This window comes from Suricata suricatta, chromosome 6 (assembly GCF_006229205.1).
Source record: "Suricata suricatta isolate VVHF042 chromosome 6, meerkat_22Aug2017_6uvM2_HiC, whole genome shotgun sequence".
NCBI classification, from domain to species: Eukaryota; Metazoa; Chordata; class Mammalia; order Carnivora; family Herpestidae; genus Suricata; species Suricata suricatta.
In genome coordinates, this window is record NC_043705.1 from 98,721,033 (window position 1) to 98,733,491 (window position 12,459).

The window sequence follows — 12,459 nt, forward strand, 5'->3', positions numbered from 1 at the left end:
ACTAGTTTCAGTTTCAAACAAATCGCAGAGGATACCAGCAATAATGATGGAAAAGAGGGTTCAAGTTCTAACTTGACTATGTAGGTTATAGATCTTTCAGGGGAAAGGCTTCCTATATGGGTTGGTATTAAGCAAGGATCAATTGTCTACATGGACCAGGCAAGTAAAGTAATTAGAGAAGAGCCAGAAGGAACACTTGGGTTCTCCCTTCAGGCCATTTTACCAAGGGTCTGAAGGACAGAAGTCCACACTCTGCTGCTAGTCTCAGTATTGGAAACAAGGACCAACTCTCTGCTTTTCCAAGAGATGCTCCAAAACCAAAGGTAGGTGACACTTTGGAATTTTAAATGGGGTCAACATTTTTTTTGGATCATCCTTCCCACCTCTTCAAAAAAGAAAATCCAGGGGCACCTGGGTGGCTCAGTCGGTTAAGCGTCCGACTTCAGCTCAGGTCATGATCTCGCAGTTCGTGGGTTCAAGCCCCGTGTCAGGCTCTGTGCTGACTGCTAGCTTAGAGCCTGGAGCCTGTCTTCGAATTCTGTGTCTCCCTCTCTCTGACCCTCCCTTGCTCATGCTGTCCCTCTCAGTCTCTCAAAAATAAATAAAAAACAGTAATTAAAAAAATTCAAAAAAGAAAATGCATGAGCAACTGTTTGTAATCTGTGATATTTTGATTCCAATCACAGATTTGGAATCAAAGTAATAGCTCTTACTTTATCAATAAACTTCCAAGCTTCACAGTCCTCAACTGAAAAATAGGCTCATAAACAAACAATACTTATTAAACACTTCAAACAGGTCACAATATAGTGTAAGCAACTAAACGGAGTTTCCTACAGGTGAAGAGTGGATATTACCGTCCATAAATTATCTGCTGCAATCTTCAAAGAACCTAATTGAAGATCTCAGAAGATTTAGAGCCTTTCAAATTCTGATTACTGAATAGTGAGTATTAAAGTCATTAGAAACCAAACAGAACCAGCAATAAAGAATGCTTAGCAATAAAAATTTAACGAGCTGGAAGTGGCTCTTCTAATTAGGAGATCTAATAACTGTCACTACTTAATAGCCACAGAAAGGCAATAAAGCACACATTTAGGGGTATGTGTTTCAGGGAAAACAGTGGCAGCTTCTAAAATTAGCTATTAAAACAAACCAAAAAGTTTTAAGGTAAGCTTTTCTAATCAGATACACTTCCATTGTCAGATGACAGATCCTTGTCAAACACTTCCACTAATTTTTGTACTGTTAATTCCACAGAAAACCAACTACAATATTAAGAAGAGTCTATTAAAGAATTGCTTTATTAATACAAAACATACAAACTGTTAAGTGTTAAGAAGTTTAAATATCTAAGTCATAGCAAACAGGTGGCAATTCAACATCCAGGGTCGACAGAACATTTGGAGACTGCAACAGATCTAGAAAACAGGAATTTCTTATTCAATATCTGCAAACCCATTAGTCACCATCCATCTCAACAAAGACATTGTCAATTTTACTCCTAAATTCTTATTTTCCCCTTTGTCTAATGAATCCCTACCCGCACCCCAGTTAGACATGCACGCATGCATGCACACACTTTGAATGTGGCTAAGATCCCAGAATTAACCCTCATTAAGAAATAAATCTTAGACATAACTGAAACTATTGTTTTTAAGGACCCAAGTTAGAGCTAACCATATCACTAACTTATAAAGTAGTATATGTTATCCCATCAGAACAAATAGAAAACATACTGATGGTTTTTGATCACCAGCTTGAACCAAGGCCTCAAACCTTGGCAGTAAGGTTTTGCCATTCTATGCTAATGTGCTCAGGGCTCTTGGTCCTGGACTAGCTTGGGATGGAACTTGGAACTCTCATTCCAGGCAAATTTATTACACTTTGAGTTATAACCTGAGAAGCTATATACTAAATGTAATATTGTTTTCTGTATCTAAGACCATCTAGATTCCAGAAGGACTTCATTGTACCTGGGTATTTGAGACTTAAAACAGTATCAATTGAGAGCAGTGTTCAATATTCTGAAACCCTATTCCTAAAGTTTGAAAGACAGAAATTACTTGTAGGCTAACCTTTCATACAACTCTGGCCCCACGATAATGAAAGTGTTATGACACAAGTAATTCGCAGCTCTTCTAGAAGGACACGTGGTCACTTACTAGACTCCCATGGTTGAGAGGGCATCTTCAGAGGTGAAGGGGGCCCCAGGTGTAACAGCTTTTCAAGTTCCCTCTCCTCATCAAGGATCATGAGAGGCACTCCATTCAAGGGGAGGTGTGCAATCTGGTGCTCTTCAGGCAAGTCAAAGCTCTCAAAATCTGCCACAGAGACAAAGCACTTTATCAGAACAGTGGTTCTCAGGGTGGTCGGTGGACCCTTGGGGATCTGAGACCCTTTCAGTGGGTCTATGATGTCAAAATATGTTCTTAATAACATTAAGACCTTCTTCCACTGGCTGACATTCGCAATAATGGTACAAAAGCAATGATGGATGGAATTGCTTGCTGTGCCACAGATCAAGGCAGTGGCAATAAACTGGATTTTGTAGTCCTTATATTCTTCAAGACCACTGGCTTGCAGCTTCACCTATCACTTTATGATATGCAGTAAGAAGTATTAATTTTGTCAGCTCTCAACTCTTAAGAACAGGTCTTTTTAGTATTCTGTATGATGAAATGAGAAGTACTCCACAAAGCACTTCTGCTGCATACTGAAGTACCATGGTGAGCTCAAAGGAAAAAAGATTTGCATGATTATTTGGTTTGCAAGCTAAACTAGAGGACTTTTTCCTGGAACACTGGTTGAAATAACAACAGAAAGACAAACTGGTTACTCAGACTTGGGAATTTGTGGCACATTTCCTCAAGAGCAATGAAAGAAATCCATCACCTCAAGGAAAACAGTATCCGTTGCAAACGATAAAACACACAACTTCAAGGAAAAAACACACTAGAATTTTGAAAAACTTATCTATAATCATCAGCTTGACAACTTCCTAATAGTTACACTTTTCTGATAAAATCAGTGGTGACATTAATGAGTGTATGTTTGACATTGCATAATGAAACACTCAATGTTTGGATGATTGACATTTCCGTGTGTATCATTATTTCTAAATGATGTGATTAAATGTATCTTTTATTTTTGCATTTATATGCAGAACAGCCCAATGGATTTTATTTCCAGAGCACAAAATGTTCACTGACAGGGGTTCAGATTACACATTGCAACCATACATTCAGAAATTCCCACTTGTTGGGTTTTAGTGTAGTAGTAAAGAACTCTACACATTTACCTAAAAAGACCACTAAATGCTTCTCCCTGTCCTAACTACATATCTGCAGGAGGCCAGACTTCTTTCCATGTACTGCATCGCAATAGATTGAAGGCAAACTTAGAATACAGCCGTTTTATGTCAAGACAAATTAAGCAAGTTTTCAAAAATATAAAACCATGCCATTCTTCTAGATGTTTTAGAAAAATTATTTTATATTAAAAAAAGTTACTTACATTAATATAATGGGGTGGGGGTTTTTTTGAGTTTTAAATCAATTTTAATTCCTAATACAGAAAAATTTAAACAACACACAAAAGTCTTCGGGGCCTTCACTAACTTTTAAAAGTGGCCAAAACCCTAAAAAAAAAAAAAAAAAAATATTTGGAACCATTGTGTTAAGTAACACTCCTTATAATCCAAATGCCTTACTTCTTAGAATTACTTAAAAAAGATTTTTCTTAGGGCACCTGGCTGTCCTAGTTCATAAAACATGCAACTCTTGATCTCAAGAGTTTGACCCCCATGTTGGACATGGATATTAAAAAATTCTTTTAATTTTAAAGTAAATTTTTTGAGGAGGTGACAGAGACAGAGAGAGGAGGACACATAGATGGAAGGATGAGGAGACAGGGGGACAGGCACAGAGAGGGGGAACAGAGAGAACACAAGTGAGGGAGAGGGAGAGGGAGGGACAGAACCCCAAGCTGACTCCATGCTGGACATGGAGGCTCAATCTCAGGACCAACCATTGAGATTATAACCCAAGCCAAATTCAAGAGTCAGATGCTTAACTGACTGAGCCACCCAGGTGCCCCTAAAAAACTTTTTAGTTAAAAAAATACAATAGATTTTTCTTGACGGTAACAAAAATAGTATTTAAATATTGAGTCTTTCCTTTTTTCAAGGGGGTTAGCATTTCCTCAAAAGAACCAAGATAAGGGAGAAGCATTTTCTCAAGTGTAAAAGTTCTTTAAAGCCTAAATAGTAGGATCACCCTACTCTTTCCAAGACTGCTAAAACCCATAAGTTAAAAAGGAACTGCGTGGGGTGCCTGGGTGGCTCAGTCAGTTGAGCATCCGGCTTCAGCTCAGGTCATGATCTCACGGTTCACGGGTTTGAGCCCCACGTAGGGCTCTGTGCTGACAGCTAGCTCAGAGCCTGGAGCCTGATTCGGATTCTGTATCTCCCTCTCTCTCTGACCCTCCCCTGCTCATGCTGTCTCTCTCAAAAATAAAAAACATTAAGAAAAAAAAAAAGGAACTGCGTGATAGTTGACTACTTACTTTAAAACCACTGAATTATAAAGGAAACCATAAAGACTCCAAAAAAAAGTCTGCAAACTAACAGAGCTAATTTCCTTTATCCACAAAAGCTGCCAAGAAAGTCATTATCAAAGGAAAACAAAGATATAGTTAGTTTAAAAAAACAAACAAACAAACCTATAGAAGGCCAATAATCAAATATGCTCACTACACGGACATGCATCCCAATTTAAAACCATGAGATACCACCCACTGCCTTTTCCATAAGGTTAAGAGTGTTTAAAAATTTGCCATTAGAGATTGTAGGGGAGGCAGGCATCCTCAACCTCCACAGGTGGGTTCAGTAATCTATGCTACTTTGGAGGGCAACGTAGTGGCTCTTTCCTCATACACAGCAATTGTGGTCATCCCTCTTGATCAATATGCATTAATCTACCTCATCATTTTCCTTAATGGCTGAATGGTAATCATTAGCACGGAAGCACTACATGGTATCAAAACTTAATCACCTACCTTTCAGACTCAGCAGTCCCTCAAGTTTACTCTCCGGCTATACTCACAAATTCACAGTAGAATTTCGAGAGAACACTAACTGCAGCATTGTATTATATAAAAGCCAGGGACAAGCTGGATGTACAGGATGACTAAATGCCCTTTGGACAAACGAGCAAAAGTTCCAGCTCAGAAATCTAGAAGGCCCCGAGTAACCTTCCCTGAGTTTCATCTATGTTGTCCTTCCCTCGGTCCTCATTTCCCAGAACCCATCCAATCCTTGGCTCCACCTCAGGATCTTTGCACACCGCCGTACTCTTGCCCTGCCCCTCCCCTTCTTCACCTGGCTACTCCCAGATAGCCTTTAAAACTCAACTTCCTGCCACTTCCTGAGAGAGCTTCCCTGGTCTTCCAGATGAGGTTCAGTCCCTCTAAGGGATGGATTTTTCTCCTTGATCACTTACAGTGAAACGACTTTTTTGGGGTTTGACTTTCCCTTCCAATTGTGGGCTCCTTCAGGATGGTGCTTCTTTTGTTAACCAATGCACCCAAATCCTGGATACAGTCGCGTCTTCTCAAATGGGATTAAATCAAAGCTTGAAAAGGTGGTTCTATAACAAAATACTGATTCACATAGCAAGTTGAAGTAGAAACACACACACACACACACAGTTTTCACAGACTATGTGGATTTTTTCAGACATTGTTCAACTTTTCATAAAACCCACTTTCTAAAAGCCTTGCCAGGAATAATGTCCACTTTAGACTTGTTCAGTTAGTGAACACATCTTATCTCCCTCATGTGGGAAGTTTTTGAGGTCGGGAACAATGTTCTCCACATTTTTCCACCAATTCCCCTTCAGACGTAAGAGGTTCCTTACAAAAAACCCACCATCAAATACGTTTGTGCAAAGACCAGATTCAGGCTGTCTTATTACAATTTGAGGTCATAAGTCTACTCATATTAAATTACAGCTGAATTGGATTCTAAGAGAAACTCAAGACTAAAGCATTTTTGTAATAACAAAAAATACTACCTAAAGGATTGAAGGGAAAGAATTTTTCTATTTCAGGATACGTGTCATCCGAGGCTGGAACAGTGCTTTTTGCTTTGACAGTCTTCTCAGTTACCTAAAACCACCCAGGAAAATATGAATTAGAGAGCAAGTCTTGTCAACAGATTAGTACAAGAGCTTGTAGGTCTTCAAGACAAGTGACTGCTTCACCACTTTCACAGACTTCTAAGCAACTAATCCTTACTTCTGATTAAGTACATACAAATACAATTCAGCAATCAATTCTAGTAGCGTGGCTGAAGAGTTAAGTCTGTTATTTAAGTGTCAGGACCTCTCAGCCTAAGTTACCAAGAATAGTGGGTTAATTCAGAGCTAATCAACTCAATCACTCAACAGGACACAGAAAATGGGCATGAGTCACCCAAATAGAAACTAATCCTAGAAGCCATGTTTGGCTTTTAGAAGTGTGCTTTCTTCCCATTTGTGTTTCCATCACTGTCATCTTATTTATTTGCTTAGTTAATATTAAGCTGAAATACACAAGGAGTAAGAGCCAGCAAAAGACAGTTAAGGACTTTAGAAGCCTGGATAATTCCCTAACTCTGGCAGATAGACAGTCTATAATAGGCCAAAGCAGAAGCCTATATATTCTTGATTTAACCTTACATCATATGTATATACCTAGAGGAAATATTTTTACGTTTATTTATTTTGAGAGAGATGGGGGCAGGGGGTGGGGGGTTGAGAGAGAATCACACTGCCGGCACAGAGACTAATGTGGGGCTTGAACCCAAAAAGCCCAGAAACCATGACTTGAGCCAAAACCAAGAGTCAGATGCTTAACCAACTGAGCAACCCAGGCACCCCTAGAGGAAATCTTTAAAGCAGGGTTTCCCACATTTCAGTACTACATCACATTCTCATTATTTTCGCCATAGCCTTGAAACACTTGAATATAACATTTCTTACAACTTAGTTTTCAAAAATGACACCTTGGGGGTGCCCAAGTGGCTTAGTCATTAAGCATCTGACTCTTGATTTTGGCTCAGGTCATGACCTCATGGTTCATGGGGTCAAGCCCCACATCAGGATCTGTATTGGCAGCACAGAACCTGCTTGGGATTCTCTGTTTCTCTCTCGCTCTGTGCCCCTCCCCTGCTCTCTCTCTCTCTCTCTCAAAAACAAAGAAACATTAAAAAATAAAAATAAAAAAGATATCTTGTCCTAAAGCACATATGTTTTATTTTGATCTAATAAATACCTTAGATTCTTCCTAATATACATTAAGACAATTATTCAAATGAAGTGTTAATCTACATGCTGAAGTCATCTTTCACAGCAAAGCCTTCTTAGTCTGGGGTGCACTGACCTGCAGCTCATGCACATACACAAAGGTCAACATGTTAGCAAAGTAGAGTACCTGATGCTCTAGGAGGCCAGGAGGAGGGCGGCAGCACATAAGTAAGCTATTATATTAGCTATGTGACCTCTTGCAAAGTTCCCTCCCTCTCAGCACTTTCTACATCTGTAAGTGGGTACCACCAATCAATCTGCTTAGACATTAGTTAAGAGCAAGTAAGGCAAAAACTTTCACCAGCTGCTCCTGAGACTTCTAATCATGAGGCACAGAGAAGTCCACAAAAAGAATAGGATTCTCTCCTGCTAACTAGGTGTTTGGTAGCCAATATTTCCTTCTATTCACAAGAAAGGTAGGGTGACAATAGTCATTTTAAGAATCAAAAGTGCTAATCAAGTGTTTAGACAACCACTTTATAGCCAAGACTTACCTTTTTGGCAGAGAAGTTTGGCTGCTTCTCTTTAAAAGGCCCATTTGTCTTTACTGAATTTTCTGTGGCTCTGTTGACAGTTCCCAAAGCCTTTCTGGCAACTTTAGGTAAGGCTCCTTCAGCATCAAACATTTTGCCTACACGTGGTGTTGAAAACTGAGATTTCCCATCTAAAGCTTTGACTGCTGAAGAAAAAAAATCTTACCATAAGATTATTCAGGCAGTAAAACCTGTCCAACTTAAAGGCTGACTGTGTGTATATACTTGGTCTAATTCTCAGACTCAATCAACCCCTATTTTTGACAGTGGCTTGACCATATGTTTAACAGTACTTCGGTTTTATACCCTCTTTAATCTTTTAAGATAAGATACTCTTTTTCATGTAAAGAGTTAAAGAGAGAGAGAGAGAGAGAGAGCACGCGCCAAAACTAGCAAATCACAGCAGCAGCATTCTGCAGTACTTGACTTCAGTTGCCAACAAGTACGCTAAATGCCACCCCACTGCTCCCCGACTCCAAGCCACGCCCAAAATACCTGTGACTCAGCTGCCAGTTTACTTACGAGGCTTGGACCGCAGCTTCTGCCCATCCTTGGGAGCCACACGGGTGCCTGGTTCTCCATTTTCCTTATCAACAAAGACCAGGGTAGCCATTCTGGATCAGCTGCGTGTGTGAAATACATATTAGACCCTGGGGGTTACGGAAGTTGAGAGAAGCGAAGGTGAAGGTAGCAAAGACCAAACTTTCTATCCTGGGCACTTCCAGAACCCCGTACCTGGGCCAACAGGCATTTAATGCAGCCCTTAACTCTTGAAGTCTGGGTCAGATGCTCTAAATTCCAGAAGAGTTGGCGGTTTGGGGCTGGCACAAGTCCTAGTACTCATGAGGACCAACTGCCGAGGGTTGCGCCCGCTGTCCCAGGCCGCGGCTCAACCTAGCTCAGCACTAATAGACGACCCCGGGAAGCCCCAGGCCCTCCCACCTCTAGCCCCCAGCTCACCTCCTGCCGCGCGGATCCGCGCGCCCAACACTCACGACCTCTTGGTTAGCCCACTTAAGAATCAACAGCCAAACTCTTCCAAGACAGCCTGCCGCGGTCGCGCCAGACCAGGCGTTTAAACCACAACTCACGCCCCTATTGGTTCACCCGCCCAGGAGGCGGAACCGTGGGTGGGGCGGAGGCTACCAGGAAGAACCAAAGGGAGGAACCTAAGCTCCCGGTGCACCGCCTGGAGAGCTTTGTCCGGGAAGTTAGAAGTAGCTTGCTTCCCGAGAAGAAAAAAATCAAACCTGCTGACACTTTTACTTGTAGGTGTTTTTAATTTGCTCCTCACAGATATAGAAAGGGAATGAATATGATCTTCTATTCCAAGAAGTAAATGATTATCATGATATCAAGATACAGAGATTTGAGGTTTTTCCCTCAGACACTAGGATGGCCAGTGTCTGAGGGAATCATTCTTAAATGATTGTGAGGTTCAAAAATTTAAGGCAAAGTGGAAACAGAACTACTTTCCTAAAGTCTTCAATTAACTATTTGTCCAAAGAGTAAATTGACCAGATCAAATAAAAAAGTGGCAGCACTGGAGTAAAGGCATTTCAGTCATTAGAAAAATAACTAAGGAACTATGGATACATAGTTGTATTTCAACTAGGTATATGGGAAAAAAATAGTCGAGTGGAAAAATATTCCCCCTAAAGAACACCAGCAGAGCAGAATTAAAAATTAAGAAACAATGTAAGTACAGATAGATCAAACAGCAATGTTTGTGTCATTCCTTTAAGATTATGATTATTCCCTAATTGCAGAACAACCCTCAATATTTCAGGCTAGGATGCAGCGTCAGGAATCTGGTTTATGAACAAAATGATGATCCTAACGAGTACATAATTCAGGCTTCCTTTAAAATTCTATCTTTGAATAGGATTTATTTTAAACCTCTGTCATCACAACAATACATTCATCAAAGCTACCTAGAAGGGCCTGGTGGGGGGAAGGCAGAAAGACAAGAAAAAGTTCTGGGGAATAATAAAAATACAGAAAAGGAGGGGCGCCTGGGTGGCTCAGTTGGTTAAGCTTCTGACTTCGGCTCAGGTCATGATCTCACAGATCGTGGGTTCGAGCCGTTTAGAGCCCTGTGTCGGGCTCTGTGCTGACCACTAACTCAGAGCCTGGAGCCTGTCTTTGTCTCCCTCTCTCTCTCTCTCTCTACCCCTCTCCTGATCACAGTCTCTCTCTGTCTCTCAACAATAAATAAATGTTAGGAAAAAAATTTTTTTAAATACAGAAAAGGAATTCTAATTTCCAAGTTATGGAGAGAAGCTATGCTTGGAAAAATTAATGACCTTTTCCTAATTCTAGAAGTAAATGGAAATAGACTGAATACAAGGTAAAGGAATAAAGTCAAAAGACCAAAGTTGACCAGTGTCATCCAATCCCTACTCCCCACAGGTCACTAGATACATTCCAAGTTGGCAGTTAATTGGGAGAGAGCAGTTGAGGCTATATTATTTCACAAAAGTTTTTACACTATACCTGGCACTTGGCATAGATGCAGTTCTCAATACATGTCAGTTCACTGGCCCTTTTCCCCATGGCATTTCAGGACCAGAATTGAAGGATTGATTTGTTCAATAAATATTTATTGAATGTTGATTAAATGCTAGACACTGGGCTAGGCATCAAAAAAAAAGATCCTAACTCAAGATGGTAAAGAGGATAAAAAAACATTCATACATTTATTGCCCCTTCCCTGTTCTTTTTCTTTTATTCCTACTCCCCTTATTTTTACCCTGTATCTCCTTCTAAATGTTTCAGCTCGGTATTACATCATCAGCACAAAAGTGTTCACTTTGAAGCCAATCTGTACAGCACTAAAGCTTCAAAGTGGGGATTCTCTATTTCCTGAGGTCGTTGGGGACAAGATTTACATCTCCCCAGGGTTAGTCTTCCCCTTACAATAGGAAGCATGGTCTTCCAAGGTCATGCAGTAAAATGTTATCAACTACCCTTTCTGAGTGATTGTAGTTTCCTCACCAATGATGCTCCAGACTCCCTACTATTATCGGAGTTACCCAATTAGTAAATCACCCTCACCTTATAACAACAGCACCTTGATCCTAATCAATCCCAGTTAATTCTAATTATGATTTACAAACAGCAACCTATTTAGTACTGACCCTTGCTTCCCTGCGGGCTCCTCGAAATCCCCCAGGAGGAACCCAAACCTTTCAAAATACCCTTCCTCTCTTGACCAGCATATTTTATGATTCCTCTGGGAGATGTGCTCCCTGGCTTGTGCCTGGTGGGGTTTTTTTTTTCCCCTTAAGATTTAATTTTTAAGTAATCTCTACACCTAAAATGAGGCTCAAACTCAAAACCCCAAGATCAAGAGTTGCATTCTCTGCCTGCTGAGCCAGCCACGTGCCTTGTGCCTAGTGGTTTTAAACAGGCCTCAACACTTCCAAGCAAATTGCAATAATTGTTTAAAAAGATAAAAATAAAATGTAGGTGATTCAGAGACTACTTACTTTCAGGCCATTCTCTGACCTTTTCTATCCTTTCACTTATTGCCCTGTAAAATCAAAATTAGTATTTATGTTCCTAAACTCTAGACACTGCAAAATTTTAATAAAAAAATAGATTATGATTGTCTCCTATTGAGGCAAGGATGTTAACTATTTTCACTTTTACTTTTAAAAGCAATACATGTTGGCGTGCCTGGGTGGCCCAATCTGTTAAGCTTCTGACATGGACTCAGGTCGCTATTGGTGGGTTTGAGCCCCTCTGTGGGGCTCTGTGCTGACAGCTCAGAACCTAGAGCCTGCTTCAGATTGTGTCCCCACTCTCTGTCTCTCTCTGCCCCATCTCTGCTCATGCTCTCTCTCTCTCTCTCTCTCTCTCACTCTCTCTTGCTCACTCAAAAATAAAGAAACATTTTAAAAATTAAAAAAATAAAAGTAATACATGTTTCTTTGAGAAAAAAGACAACAGCACAAAGAAAAGACAAATTCTACTACCAAAATTACTGCTTAATTTCCAGTATTTTTATCTCACTTCATATGTGTACTTTAAAAGGAGGGCTGGGATGTCAGATACTATTGATTTCCTGAGAGAGAAATTGTCTTACAGTATTTTTTTTCTAAAGATAAAACACAAAATCACTTGGGTGCATAAAGTCACAATTACCCAAGTCCCTTATGTTCTCATAGCATATGGTATTCCTTTCACAGTGACTTTTTACAACTGTAAATTATCAGAAATTATTATTTTAAATGTTTTTTTCACTCTGTATGATTAAATTCGAGGTCATAAAGACACTTTTACTTCACCGCGTCCCCAACGTGTTACACAGTACGCGACTAATTAATACTAATTTTAACTGCCTTTTTTCCCCCTTAATACGTCACAAACTTCCCCCATTCATTTTATACCTCTGTAGGGAAACTTAAAATGTTGCTTTCCCTCCGGACTTTTTTTTTTTTTTTAACGTCGTAAGATTCTACGATTCTAAAAGAAACATTAATTCAAACGCAGGGAACAGGAATTCAGCAGCAAAAACTAATCCCTTTCACAGTCCCGGCGGGAGAAAAAAAAAAAAAAAAAAGCAGCACTCGAGA

At 40.1% G+C, this 12,459-nt stretch overlaps 1 protein-coding gene across 4 annotated transcripts; it reads right to left on the reverse strand.

The window, feature by feature from the left end:
• Positions 1–1,276: 1,276 nt before the first annotated feature.
• PTTG1 (PTTG1 regulator of sister chromatid separation, securin) lies at positions 1,277–12,368 on the reverse strand. 4 transcript variants are annotated; one of them, XM_029941397.1, is made up of 6 exons: positions 12,274–12,368; positions 8,402–8,502; positions 7,841–8,025; positions 6,075–6,168; positions 2,166–2,324; positions 1,277–1,421 (listed from the first exon to the last, which is right to left on the reverse strand). In XM_029941397.1, the coding sequence occupies exons 2-6, from the start codon at positions 8,490–8,492 to the stop codon at positions 1,345–1,347; spliced, it is 606 nt and encodes a 201-aa protein (XP_029797257.1). In that variant the 5' UTR covers positions 8,493–8,502; positions 12,274–12,368; the 3' UTR covers positions 1,277–1,344. The 4 variants fall into 4 exon arrangements, with proteins under 4 accessions (XP_029797257.1, XP_029797258.1, XP_029797255.1 ...); XM_029941398.1 differs by lacking the exon at positions 12,274–12,368 and adding an exon at positions 8,840–8,949 and having other exon boundaries at positions 7,841–8,022; XM_029941395.1 differs by lacking the exon at positions 12,274–12,368 and adding an exon at positions 8,840–8,948.
• Positions 12,369–12,459: the final 91 nt, after the last annotated feature.